General features: G+C 37.9%; 5 protein-coding genes across 7 annotated transcripts; 2 read left to right on the top strand and 3 right to left on the bottom strand.

The window, feature by feature from the left end:
- Positions 1–287: 287 nt before the first annotated feature.
- LOC110857949 (pyridine nucleotide-disulfide oxidoreductase domain-containing protein 1) lies at positions 288–2,728 on the top strand. The gene is made up of 8 exons (XM_022106555.2): positions 288–504; positions 584–784; positions 863–1,071; positions 1,164–1,363; positions 1,451–1,603; positions 1,672–1,907; positions 1,972–2,146; positions 2,275–2,728. Exons 1-8 carry the CDS (start codon positions 409–411, stop codon positions 2,514–2,516), a joined length of 1,512 nt encoding a protein of 503 aa, XP_021962247.1. The 5' UTR covers positions 288–408; the 3' UTR covers positions 2,517–2,728.
- Positions 2,729–2,735: 7 nt separating this feature from the next.
- On the bottom strand, positions 2,736–5,788 carry LOC110857951 (ras-related protein Rab-9B). Of its 3 annotated transcripts, none has more exons than XM_022106558.2 (5): positions 5,604–5,788; positions 4,642–4,804; positions 4,216–4,554; positions 3,980–4,153; positions 2,736–3,888 (listed from the first exon to the last, which is right to left on the bottom strand). In XM_022106558.2, the coding sequence occupies exons 3-5, from the start codon at positions 4,433–4,435 to the stop codon at positions 3,599–3,601; spliced, it is 684 nt and encodes a 227-aa protein (XP_021962250.1). In that variant the 5' UTR covers positions 4,436–4,554; positions 4,642–4,804; positions 5,604–5,788; the 3' UTR covers positions 2,736–3,598. The 3 variants fall into 3 exon arrangements, with proteins under 3 accessions (XP_021962250.1, XP_021962251.1, XP_035714496.1); XM_022106559.2 differs by lacking the exon at positions 5,604–5,788 and adding an exon at positions 5,140–5,528; XM_035858603.1 differs by lacking the exon at positions 5,604–5,788 and adding an exon at positions 4,873–5,087.
- Positions 5,789–5,921: 133 nt separating this feature from the next.
- LOC110858089 (uncharacterized protein CG45076) lies at positions 5,922–7,745 on the bottom strand. Its single transcript, XM_022106750.2, has 3 exons — positions 7,458–7,745; positions 7,083–7,321; positions 5,922–6,619 (listed from the first exon to the last, which is right to left on the bottom strand). Exons 1-3 carry the CDS (start codon positions 7,600–7,602, stop codon positions 6,041–6,043), a joined length of 963 nt encoding a protein of 320 aa, XP_021962442.1. The 5' UTR covers positions 7,603–7,745; the 3' UTR covers positions 5,922–6,040.
- A 13-nt stretch (positions 7,746–7,758) lies between these two features.
- Positions 7,759–9,346, top strand: LOC110857991 (leucine-rich repeat-containing protein 40). The gene is made up of 4 exons (XM_022106609.2): positions 7,759–8,507; positions 8,565–8,708; positions 8,771–8,938; positions 9,013–9,346. Exons 1-4 carry the CDS (start codon positions 8,444–8,446, stop codon positions 9,186–9,188), a joined length of 552 nt encoding a protein of 183 aa, XP_021962301.1. The 5' UTR covers positions 7,759–8,443; the 3' UTR covers positions 9,189–9,346.
- Positions 9,207–11,903, bottom strand: LOC110857990 (probable chitinase 10). Its single transcript, XM_022106608.2, has 7 exons — positions 11,390–11,903; positions 10,881–11,327; positions 10,506–10,788; positions 10,202–10,440; positions 10,078–10,127; positions 9,756–10,011; positions 9,207–9,675 (listed from the first exon to the last, which is right to left on the bottom strand). Exons 1-7 carry the CDS (start codon positions 11,661–11,663, stop codon positions 9,377–9,379), a joined length of 1,848 nt encoding a protein of 615 aa, XP_021962300.1. The 5' UTR covers positions 11,664–11,903; the 3' UTR covers positions 9,207–9,376.
- Between the last annotated feature and the right edge of the window lie 303 nt (positions 11,904–12,206).

Raw genomic sequence — 12,206 nt, 5'->3', positions numbered from 1 at the left:
TCAGATCAAAATGTTGGACGCACTAAAGAGACTTGTCACTTAAAAAGTGACAAGAATTTTCGTATTGTGAATTGCCAAGTATGTTAACTTTTATTCCCAATTAATTTTGAAACATAAATAGCACCTGCACAAATATGAAGGGTGATTAGATTGTGCATATTGCATCATTAATCATGATCATGCAGATTTTATTCTAAGAATAAGTATTATTGGATAAGTGCATATCAAATTCATGCATTTTTGCATAGAGAGATGAGTTTTTACGTTTCCCCAAAATCAGCGAAAGTCAAAACTACGGCTGATTTCTCCCAAGATCAGTCCCAACTCTTCACTCTTCTTTGAACTAAAAACTGTAATTGTTGAAATATCGCAATTTACGTGTAAAATTTTAAATTATCGACAATAATCATGGAAGCAACAGTCTCGCTGGAAACGGCTGAAGGAAACTTGTACACGTATGTCGTTGTGGGCGGTGGAATTGCAGGAGTTTCCTGCGTCGAGCAGGTAAACTATTAATTGGTAATTGTTATTTAGTTATTAATTAGTACTTCCTTAGTGTTGACAAAATTGTCTCTTTATGCAGATTTTAGAATATGACTCCAACGCCAAAATCATCCTAGTAAGTTCGTCATCTGTAGTGAAAGAGGCAAGGAGTGTGACTCGTTTGACGAAAACTCTTCAAGATTTTATCGTTGTGGAGTCCAGCTTGAAATCCTTCAAAGATGTTCATCAAAGCGTCGACGTAATTCACGACCACGTTGCCAGCTTGGACGTTGACAATCATGTAATTTTGAAATTTATGTTTCACTATGCTTATATGAAAGAAGCATGAAATTTTTTGGATTTTAAATATTCTTTTCAGATTCTGAAAACACTTTCCGGGAAAGAATTCAGATACAAGAAACTATCAATTTGCACCGGTGGCAGGCCAAAGAAGACTCCGTTCTGTCTAGATTCGCCGTTACTTCTTGGAATTCGTGACACTGAGTCGGTTCACAATTTGGCGAAACGGATTGAAAATGCTAAACGTGTCATTCTCATTGGAAATGGAGGAATTGCGACTGAATTTGTGTATGAAACTGGAATTTGAAACTATCTAATTAGTCCTTCCTAACTGAAGTATATAACAATATATAACATGATAATGATGATGATTTATACAGGCATGAAGTCAAAGGCATCGAAGTAATTTGGGTCATTAAAGACGACTCTATCTCATCTCATTACATGGATGCGGCAGCAGCTGAGTTTTTCGTGAAAAGTAAAATAAATTGTGAAAATGGAGAAGAAAAGGCTGAACCTCCTGAAAATAGCAACAATCCTGTCAAGCGACAACAATACACATTGTCTTCACCTAAATTAAGTATGCACACACAATTAATATTTTTTAAGTAATAGTAATAGAAGGTGTGGTGCACATTTTATTTGTATATTTTCATAAATTCCATAGCGGAGGAAAAAGTGGAAGGTTGTGTCGAACCAGGAAGTGCTCTTGGCCCAGATTGGCATCGTGATCTCAATCTTAAAGGACTACTGGGGAAGAAAAATGTAGAAATTATTTACGAAACAGAATGTTGTAACGTTACACTTCGAGGGTCTGAAGGTAAATGAAGAAGAAGAAAAGTTACATATTAGTTAAAATAATTTACAACTTTTGTAAATTGGATTTAGAACAAAAGCAGTGGCCAATTTATGCGAAGCTGTCAAACTCTCAAATCGTAGGAGCAGATCTAATAATTTTTGCTACCGGTGTCTTACCCAATTGCGACTGGGTAGATGGTTCTTTACGCCAAGAAGAAGGAAAAGGAATTTTTGTCAATGCCTCAATGCAAACGTCAGCCAATGATGTGTATGCTGCGGGTGATGTTTGTTGTGCAGACTGGAAATGGGCGAAACACTGGTTTCAGGTTTATACCGAAATAGAAAACATCAATTCTTTGAATGAATATGTAGATGATCTTGATTTCTTAGATGAGGTTATGGACCCAAGCAAGGCAGATGGGACTCATCGCTGGAAGATCAATGTATTTTTCTCACAAGAATACAGATGTAAATCATGAAGAGTCGGAGGAAGACGAGCCCGATTTCTGTTTTGAAATATTTTCTCATGTGACAAAGTTCTTTGGATTCAAAGTCGTCTTGTTAGGTTTGTGCTGCATTGATCCGCATATCACATTGATGGATTACTAATATATTATTATATATATTTGTTCCTTTAAAAATGAATCAATTTATTTAATACGAGACACTTGAAATATTTTGCTTTATAAACAGGACTTTATAACGGCCAAGGGTTGGACCCATGTAAACAACAGCTTACCCTTCGGTGCAAAAAGGGCGTTGAGTTTATTAAGATAGTCATGGTGGATGGTCGGCTGCAAGGAGCAATTCTAATTGGGGAAACAGGACTTGAAGAAACATTTGAAAACTTGATTTTGAATCAACTTGATCTCTCTGAAATCGGTGGTGCAAACTTGCTCGATCCGGATGTGGATATCGAAGATTACTTTGACTAGTTTATGGACTTCGTAATGTTGTCATCTTGTTACAGTCATAAACCAGTTATATCTAAATATTACTATTCCGACCATTCTGTGATACTATTTGCCTGCCAATCTTTTATGAAATGTTAAAATGAGTTTTAAAATTATAATGAATCAACAAAATTATAACAATGATATTGTAACCTTGAAGAATCTCAAACTCAATAATTATTTTTTAAACATTACATATTATGTGTGTATCCATGTTTTTTATTCATTCTTATTATCATGCGTATAATAGTAAAGTGCACAATAAAATATCACTCCAATAGTCCGATCAATTTCCCATCAGCGACAACAAAATAGTAGAAATCTATGCACCTAATACTTAATTCTAGTAACATACTAGTTAGATATCTGCAGTTGTAATTTGTACCAATGGGTATATATTTAATAGCGACAATTAAAAATGCGAATTCAGTTCAAATTTTAACTTCCCTTACACAAAGTCAACTTCCAAACGAAAGTAAACAAGGAAATCTTTGGCAAATGAGAAACCCCTGAAAATTAAAAACTGATATTAACGACATTAAAATCAAACTCCAATTAAAATAATACCATTAAGTATATAGTCGTTGCTGATCAATTTTTGCATTTTAATATTATGATGCGTGTTTCTTCATCGTCTCGAGAACATTAAATACTCACGAATATTCGTAACCCGTGGAGGATGTAGTGATTAATTAACACAGCTGGACAATGATGATAACGAATTAGTCAGATGATGAATAATTAAAGAGCTACAGTAATTAAAATTAGCATAACTAGAGCGAGTCGATAGCTAGAAATAATTATCAATACAATAAAAAAAACTCTCGAAAGAGGCCATCGTGGTTACATACATTGAGTCTAATTAAGTCTCTACTTTTACAAAATCAAGATCTATAGCTGTCTGTCCATTGTTGGTTTGTCAATTTCTAAGAATGCGATTCGTGGATCATGATTATAAACCTTATAATAATTAATTAAATTTCTATTACAACTTTAAGTAGTTAGTTATTCGAAAGTTTAGGATAAAACTTAAGAATAATTGTTTTGGACTTTTAAAAATATCATCATTGACAACACGACGGCGTAATTGAACTTGCAGCTCCTCCGGGCGATTGTTGCGTCATTCCTCTCGCCGATAAACTGACCGTTTGACCATTGTATGGTTTATCTATCCGACTACTACTTGAATCCATCTTTATCCACTTTTCCACGGCGGATTGAAATGCGAAAATTACATTCGTAGCTTCTTTTGCACTGGTTTCAATGTAGGGCAGATTTCCATTTGCAGCACACCAGTCCAGTACTGTTTCTTTCGCTATGACCCTCTTTTCCGGTTCTAAGTCAACCTTGTTTCCTGTACATAGAGCAAGAGTTATAATCATAATCATAATCATCATTCATCAAGCAATTTACGACTGAATTGTAGATTAAAATGACATTCCTACCTATAACGAGAAAAGGAAAGTTGGTTTTATCACTAATGTCTGCATAATAGAGAAATTCCTCCCTCCAATTAGCCAAATTTTGGAAACTCATTTTATCATCCAGCGAAAATGTTAAGAGGCACATATCTGATCCACGATAGAAGGGTGTCCTCAAGCTTTTGAACCTCTCTTGTCCTGCATTGTGAAATAATTGATAAAGGTTGGTTTTTAGTGATATAAATTGCAATTGTCTATACCAGCGGTATCCCAAATTTGGCAAGTAAAAAGCTGGCCACCAACTACGATGTCTTTATTTAGGAATTCCACTCCTATCGTATGGAATGATGTAGGATCGAAACGATTGGACACAAAGCGGTTCATGAGACAGGATTTCCCTACGCCACCGTCTCCTAATAAAATAGCTTTGAGAAGGGTAGACTTTCCTCCTGGATGAGATGGACTTCCTCTGTTTGCCATTATTTAAGAGAAATGGAGGACGATGATGTATCGGAATGTGAAGAATTTAATGCCTTATTTTTTTAATTAGAAGATTGTCAAATGTACTTCTCGCATCGTATAGTGTATGCTTTGAATACCTATAACACACAAATAGAAAAAAATGCATTTTGAACAAAATTATCAAGATAATCTCTTAATATGTACATGTATTGCTAAAACCTTACCACAAATCAGGGACAGTTTTAAGAACACAGTAGATTTCCTTTCCGATAAGCTCCGTCTTCTAGAAAGTTATCCTCTGCATCAGTGTTATCTCACCAATGTCAGCATTCTCAATTATTTTCAATACTTTACATCCGAGAAGTAAATGTCCACGGAACTTTCCACCTAAAGTGTAAACCCAAAATTAAAACGCAACCTAAAAGAAGTTACAAGCCACATTATAAACTATATACTTTCTATCTGTATGTTCTTCTTATCAACAACCACCTTATCTGTCACCCTCCTTACAACCTCTCTCGCTTCGTTCTCTCTTTTCAAAACAATTGGATTTTTAGGATAACACACTAATGCAGTGCAGTAGCAAAAACAAATGAACATCTTATCGTTCCCAGACACCACACGTTCAAACATTGAACTTTGATCATTATTAATATTGAGAAAGAAGACGAAGTTATAAAGATTAAACAAATACTGGGCGTTATTAATATTGTCGTACGTACTTAACTATTCGTGAATCCGACTACAAACTAAACCAATCCAATTTTGCAACGAATGCTAATAAAATCAACTAGAAACTGTCAAAAATAAGGATGAATGGACTATAACATTTGGTTCTTTAGTTAGAAATTGCTGATAAATCGTATTTATGTAGCAGATGTCTATATTGGCACATTTATTACTGGTCTTTGTGTGATTTCAGCAACGAAACCAGTAAATTAATAACTCAATTCCACTATAAAAAGTGAAACTAAAGGAGGACAAGCTGACCTCTAACAGACTCAAAAAGCTTTGGTGGTGGTGGTGCACAGACTGTTGTTTTATTAACTTTATGTACTAACTGACAAGTCACCCACTTAAATATTGTTTTAATAAAAAACTGTAAAAAATAGTCAAAATCTGCGGTTTATGCAATTAAAGGATAACTCCCTGGGATTTTTTAAGCAAATTAAGCATATCTTTTTACCTATTATGTTGGGAAGATTTGCAATGACGACGATAAGTAAATATGGGACAACACTGACGATGACGATGACACCAGACAGATCATGCAGCTGCTATTGACGAATACTAAAATGTTGAACTTCTTCCCACTATTACGTGTTCCAGCTGGGTGTTATTGATCTGGTTGAGTGATGATGCTGCATACACAAAGGAGTGAATTAAACATTGTATGAATGCATGTGCTATCTGCGTAACACTATTTGGAATATGTAGCTTATGTATTCTAATATGAAGATATATAAACCAACTAGTCCCATGAAAACGAACAAAATATACCCAATTTCGGTTTTGATTTTTTTTATTTTACAAAGTTCAGTTTTTAATTCATTATTATTATTATCCGTAGAATGATAAAGTTCATTATAAAATATTAACTTGTCGTCGGCCAAGCTTCTTATCTTACTTCGCTACAACTCCTTCCTCTACTTTTGCCTCCCCTTCTTCTTCAACTTTCACCGCGGCTTCTTCCATTACTTTTTCTATTACTTCAGCTACCGCTTCCTTTTCCACTCCTTCAGCTGCCGCTTGTTTTTCTATTACTTCAGCTACCGCTTCCTTTTCCACTCCTTCAGCTGCCGCTTGTTTTTCTATTACTTCAGCTACCGCTTCCTTTTCCACTCCTTCAGCTACCGCTTCCTTTTCCACTCCTTCAGCTGCCGCTTCTTCTTCCACCACTTTACCCACCGCTTCTTTCATTAGGTTCCCCACTTCTTCTGTTTTCATCATCATGGTTGCTTCCTGTGTCGGCTTATCGTATTCACCTTTCTCAATTGCTTCTTCCTCCTTCTGTTGAGGCTTTTTTGCTTCCTGTACAGCTTGAGATTCTTTCTTATTTTTAGCTTCTTCCAACTGTTTTCTTTCTTCTTCCTTCTGTCGCATTACTGCAACAATGGAGAGTTCATAGAGCTTGCTTACGTTATGCTTGACTGGGACGGGAGCCACATTCACGTTGGCCAGTTCCCGACTTCTTTGGGAAATCTGTAATAATTTGTCATTTATATTTTTGCTAGCCGTTTTAAACCGTTAGTAGCCAGTACCTCTGACTAGTAATAACCAGAATGGAGGAAAAGCTCACAAAATCAACAACTTTTTTGTTACGATACAGAAAAAAATAAGGGTTTAATAATTTTCGTAACAATAATGCCACATGGTTTCACAAAAAAAATCATGTAAAAACTTGGATTTTGGATGAAATTCCCTAAACGTATACATTTCTCGCATAGTTCCGATCACTATTTTTGCAATTTTAGACCAGCATTATTCAATGATTATTTTAGAAACGATGTGCCATTATTATAGTTGTTAAATTATTGCACCCTTATTTTAGTCTGTAGCGTAATAAAAAAAAGTCGTTGATTTTCAGAATTTATCATGGGCTTTTCCACTCTAGATAGTATTATTAGATACTCAAAGATAAGTAGCAGTCTCTTAAATAACTTACCTTCCTACCAAATCCAGTCAAATTGGCAAGCAGCGAATTAGTGGCGGCCTTCATTCTATCCTGTGATCTTCTCAAGTCCAAACTTGCAGCCCTTACGTTTCCATCCATACTGTCCTTCCACTCTTGTTGTGCTGTCTTGGACAAGATGCTCAACTTCGACGAGATTCCCGTCACCATACTTAACAGTTGATCATTCGTAATGGGCTTGTCATACGTCTTATTTGAAGCTTTCTGAGCCTCTGCAATTCAGAGTTGAAAGTTAAATTAGTAAAAAAAACTTTCCTCGATACAAAGTACTAAAAAATAACTACAGAATGATGACCACATCTGATTAAAACCTATTTAGATCTAGTTCCAAAAGATTTTTAGTCTTACCAGCCAGCTCTTCCTTCAACGTCAGAGGCTTCTTCTTTGGCGCAGTTTGAGCCGCCCCACTAGGCTGCGACCTATAACGAATATCTGCCGACTGGAAGTAGCCCTCCCCAGCCCCCCTTTCAACTTTCTTGTTTTCTCCACTCATTCTTAGGCAACTAACGTGTTTGGTAGATAAAAAAAACTATTGGGAATAAAATAAAAGCTTGAAATTTCCAAAAAGGAATATTTCTGGCTGAGAGTTGAGAGTGGACAAGGTGCTCGTTCGAGTAGAAGATGGAAAATGGAGGCTGGGAGCACGCCGCCCGGTGCCATGCAGTCTGCGAGGCAAGGCAGATAGGCTGCCCTCTAACCCACCACCTTCACCTACGTCACTCACCAACAAAGACATCTCCATGAAAATGCAAATCTGGCGTCCTCAAACTAATCTGGACTGAAAAAGTTCAGTCAGCCTGACTTTGTCAAGTATCCGCCTCACATTTCGTTCAGTGGGCATTGCCTTTAAATTAAACGAAGCGAAATTCAACAAAAGGAAAAACATGGTCAAAATTAAATTTAATACAACCAAGATTACATGACAAATGACATTTAAAAAAAACAGTTGAAATTGAAAACTAAATTTAATCCGTGTCCGTCATTATTGCAGGTTTTTAAATTTCATGGAGCTTGGAGATTTCAATTACATTTCTTGCACACTTGTCAATCATATCACTCATTTATAGGGATAAGCAGGATGCCGGTAGATACGATGTGAATAAATGCAAGAAAAAAACACCTAGTTCAGATATCCGTCTTCTGTGGGATATTTTTAGAACGGATCGGCTCACTTGAGTGTCTTTTGAGAAGAAAGTTCGCAGATTTTTAGTTGTTGTGTTGCTTCCGTTTAGTGAACAAGACCGTGTTCAAAATACTTAGAGAACGGGAATTAAAATTGCAAAATTAAATCGGTGACATTTTCAGTTTAAAAGAATTACAGACATTTTTTCCTCATGGCGAGCGGAGTGACGAGAGTTATCGAACGGTGTGATAATGCCGTTGAGTCGGAATATTTGGGTGGGTTACAAGTATTGGAATAATTTTAGAAACCTGCATAATCAAGATTTTTAATAGACTTGTCAGAATGTGAGCTCATGAATATGCCTGATGCGGTATTTCACCTCATGAGGAACACGGTTATTCGAGGGTGTAACCTTTCTCACAATGTAATCACTAAAATTCCGGCCAAACTTCCACTCAAGTTTTCAATTATAACAGGTAATCATTGCATCGTTGTAATTATGTAAAGAGTTAATAATTTGTTACTTACACATGCGCAGAACTAAACTTGTCGCATAATCGTCTTGGAAAACTACCAGATGAGCTTAAAGAGTTGCACAGTTTGGAAAAATTGAACATTTCTCACAATGCATTTCTTTCAATGCCGAATGCAATTTATCAACTTGCACAATTGAAGGAATTAAATGCGGAAAAGAACTTTATCGAGGGTACAAAAGAAACAAATTCATATCAAAAGCAATCTGAAGAATGTGATTAAATTATGAAATTTCTAATTACTTAGATGTCGACCTGAACCGATTAAAAGGACAACAAACCTTGGAAAGCGTGGACTTGAGAGAAAATCCTTTAATTCGCCAAATTCGTTCATCCCTTGAAGGAATCACATCGGTTAGAATTCTAGTCAGCCCCATTGTTACAGAGGAATGGGAACTAATTCCAGGAGGGGAGGAATCGTAGCAAGTTATAATTAGTTAGTTAATTAAATATAACTGCATAGTTGCGTAATGGAATTAAATAGTTATATAAGGATTCAACTGAATCGTTTTTATTATGTATATTAGCTGTTTTAAGGATTATTGGAATCACTGGTAAATAAATTAAAATTGTTACATTTACAAGGTGGATTTTTTATGTGTTGTCTAATATTAATATATCCCATCATCCTTATTTCCCTTTGTTGACAACCCATTTTTCATCGCTTTTATCAAAGGATACCTTCCATGGCCACACTTGTTATTAAAATCATCAAAATCAAGGGCCCACGCCATTGCGCCGCCAAGACCGAGTTGCTTCACGTAGGCCATCTTCGTCTTGATGAAGTCCACATCGTCGTAGGACACCCACTGGTCTCCTTTCACGAGAAATGGACCCATCCGCCCTTCCGGATCATCGACACGATCGGGCCATGTATCACTGCAGATTTCATAGTAGGCCAAAATCCCCCCTAGAAATGAAACCACATTTTTATTTATGCATAAGTCATGATTATTAATATACAGATAAACTTTAATTAGTGGTTCGCACCTTGTCTCGAAAATTTTCCAGGCGTTCCAGGCCCTCTTGCTGGCGCGTTGAGGTGCTTGCTGGCGGAGTCCTGCAAGGTGAACGCTTGGCCGTACAAGGGCACACCCATCACCAGTTTTGATGGAGGAGCCCCCTTCTCAATCCAGTGGTGAATGGAATAGTTCACATTCAAGTAGTCCTTTGTGTCGTCGGGGTGGTGGTAGAGGGGTGCGATGTGACCTGTCTGCTTCTCCCACGAGCCATGGATATCGTAATCCTAATGAATACATATATTTAAGAATTGTACTAGACCATTTAAAAAAAGTTTAATATTAATTTTAACCATGACGCCAATCCAGTTGAGAGTTTCAGCCATGGTCAAGACGTCGTAGGCTGTATACGAAGGATTTGTTATTAGATGAGAAAGAAAGCTTCTCTGCAGTAATTAATGCGTGCAAATTGAATACCTTTATCAATAATTTCTCTATTGGCCGAAACAGCGGCTGAAATGAGAGAGCCCGGTGGTAACGCAGCTCTCAAACCCTTCACCAAGATTGTAAACCCGTTACGGTCCGTTTTGAAATCATCGTGACATTCCCCATGAGGACAAACGGGGTACTCGTAATCCAAGTCGATCCCGTCAAAGTCATGCGTCTTGCAAAACTCGACGACAGAATTTATCAAGGACTGAATTTTTGCGGGGTCTCTGTAACCACGAGCAAAATTAGTATTTTTAATACGATTTTGAAAACTTTTTATTTTGCTACGCACCGTAACAGAAGAGAATATTTTTGTCCCTCGGAGTCATTCCAGCCACCCAGCGCAATGCTCACTTTTCTCCCTTGTGCCTTCAAAGCTGTCATTTGCGAGTAGAATTTGTTGTCAATATCGACCCAAGAATCGGCTGGTTTTATTGTCCATGTATTGGAATCCAGGACAGCGAAGGCGTAAACGTAATGGGTGCAAAGATCAGGGATGACGTTCTGAGGTCCAAATTTGCCCTCTCCTGGACGATACCAAGACCATCCGGTGTAGTAGCAAACAACTTTGTAGTCTGAGAACATGCATAGAATAATTATTGATTGGCAAGATTTTCAGAAACGTGAGAAATTTTAGAATGCTTTAAATCCTTGTATTTAGTCTCACCTGGGTCAGGAATATTCACGTCCGAATCAAACTCTGGATCTGAATCTGATGGTCCCGTGATGATCCCAACAATCGTAGAGTCGCCACCTTCACCACTTCCCTGCGTGGTTGTGGTTGGTCTTGGTGGTCGAGTTGGGGGTGGTGCTGGTGGACCTCCACCAGTCTCTTCTTCCGGGGGTGGGGCGGGTGGTCCGACGGTGGAGGGTGTAACCCAGGCTGGTGACAAGGTGCTGGTCGTTGGTGGTGGGATTGGACCACTTCCCCCTCCGTCTGACGAGCAAGAAGGCACATTTCCTGGCCAGTCGCACGAATTTATCTTTGGATTCCATACAAGCGGTTGGGTACACTTCATCTCCAAAAGTGAACCATGGTTGCACACGTAATAACTCGAACAGTCGGATTCGTGAGGACGAAATTCTAGCTCGTTGCAAGAATCGTCTGCCGAAACTGGAAAGTAAATCTCAGTCATGTTTTTTTTTATCTAAAATCGTCTCATTTTTCCCACTCACCTCGATCCAGCAGAGTTTCTCCATGGATCGAATTATCGTGATGGTCACCGATGCTCACACATCTCGCATTCCGTGTCCAGTCGCACGTTTGGATGCGTTGATTCCAGTGGAGACCTCTCGGACAGCGTTGCAGGACAGGGGCACCGTAGTCGCAAACCAGAAAAGACCCACAATCTTCGGGGTGGGAGCGGAATCGCCAAGTGCATTCATCCCCGAGGACGGTGAGGAAGAGGGCGAGGGTGAGAAAGAGGGAGCAAAATGTGATCCAGGACATTTTACGTTCTACTTTACCAGTCGATTACTGATCTCGACCAAGGACCAAGAGTGACTAAGGACTGGGGAGAGTGAGCCCTTGAACTTGAACCACTTTTCAGAAGGGCACACACACAGAAAGTCCCGTTAAATTGTGAGGAATCCCTTTTTTATTTACAGCACAATAAAAACCAAATGCCACAACGATGCACCAACTCGAGACTCGAGTTGAACTTTACTTTTCTGTGGTTCAACAATGAGTTTCTCGCTGCAAAGTGGCGTCAAGTGTTTATAAATTCCATGTTTATATATATCAAGTATAGATGAATATATTATTACAAGTTTACATAAATCTGTTTGAAATTCTGAAGAGGTTTTTCGCTCGGTTATCGCATAAAGGTTTATCATAGATTCATATTTTTTCCTGGGATTTCCAGCAATTAGTGACTTTCTGTAAGAAAACAGTCGAACTGTTTTGTTAGAAATGTACATATTTACGTTGTAAATCTGTCGTAAATCCAGACAAGTTTCGATCTAGATCTCCAAATCCGTGAGGATTTCTGAA

The sequence above is a fragment of the Folsomia candida genome, unplaced genomic scaffold (assembly GCF_002217175.1).
Source record: "Folsomia candida strain VU population unplaced genomic scaffold, ASM221717v1 Fcan01_Sc020, whole genome shotgun sequence".
Lineage (NCBI taxonomy): Eukaryota > Metazoa > Arthropoda > Collembola > Entomobryomorpha > Isotomidae > Folsomia > Folsomia candida.
This window is presented reverse-complemented; position numbering and strand designations above follow the sequence as displayed.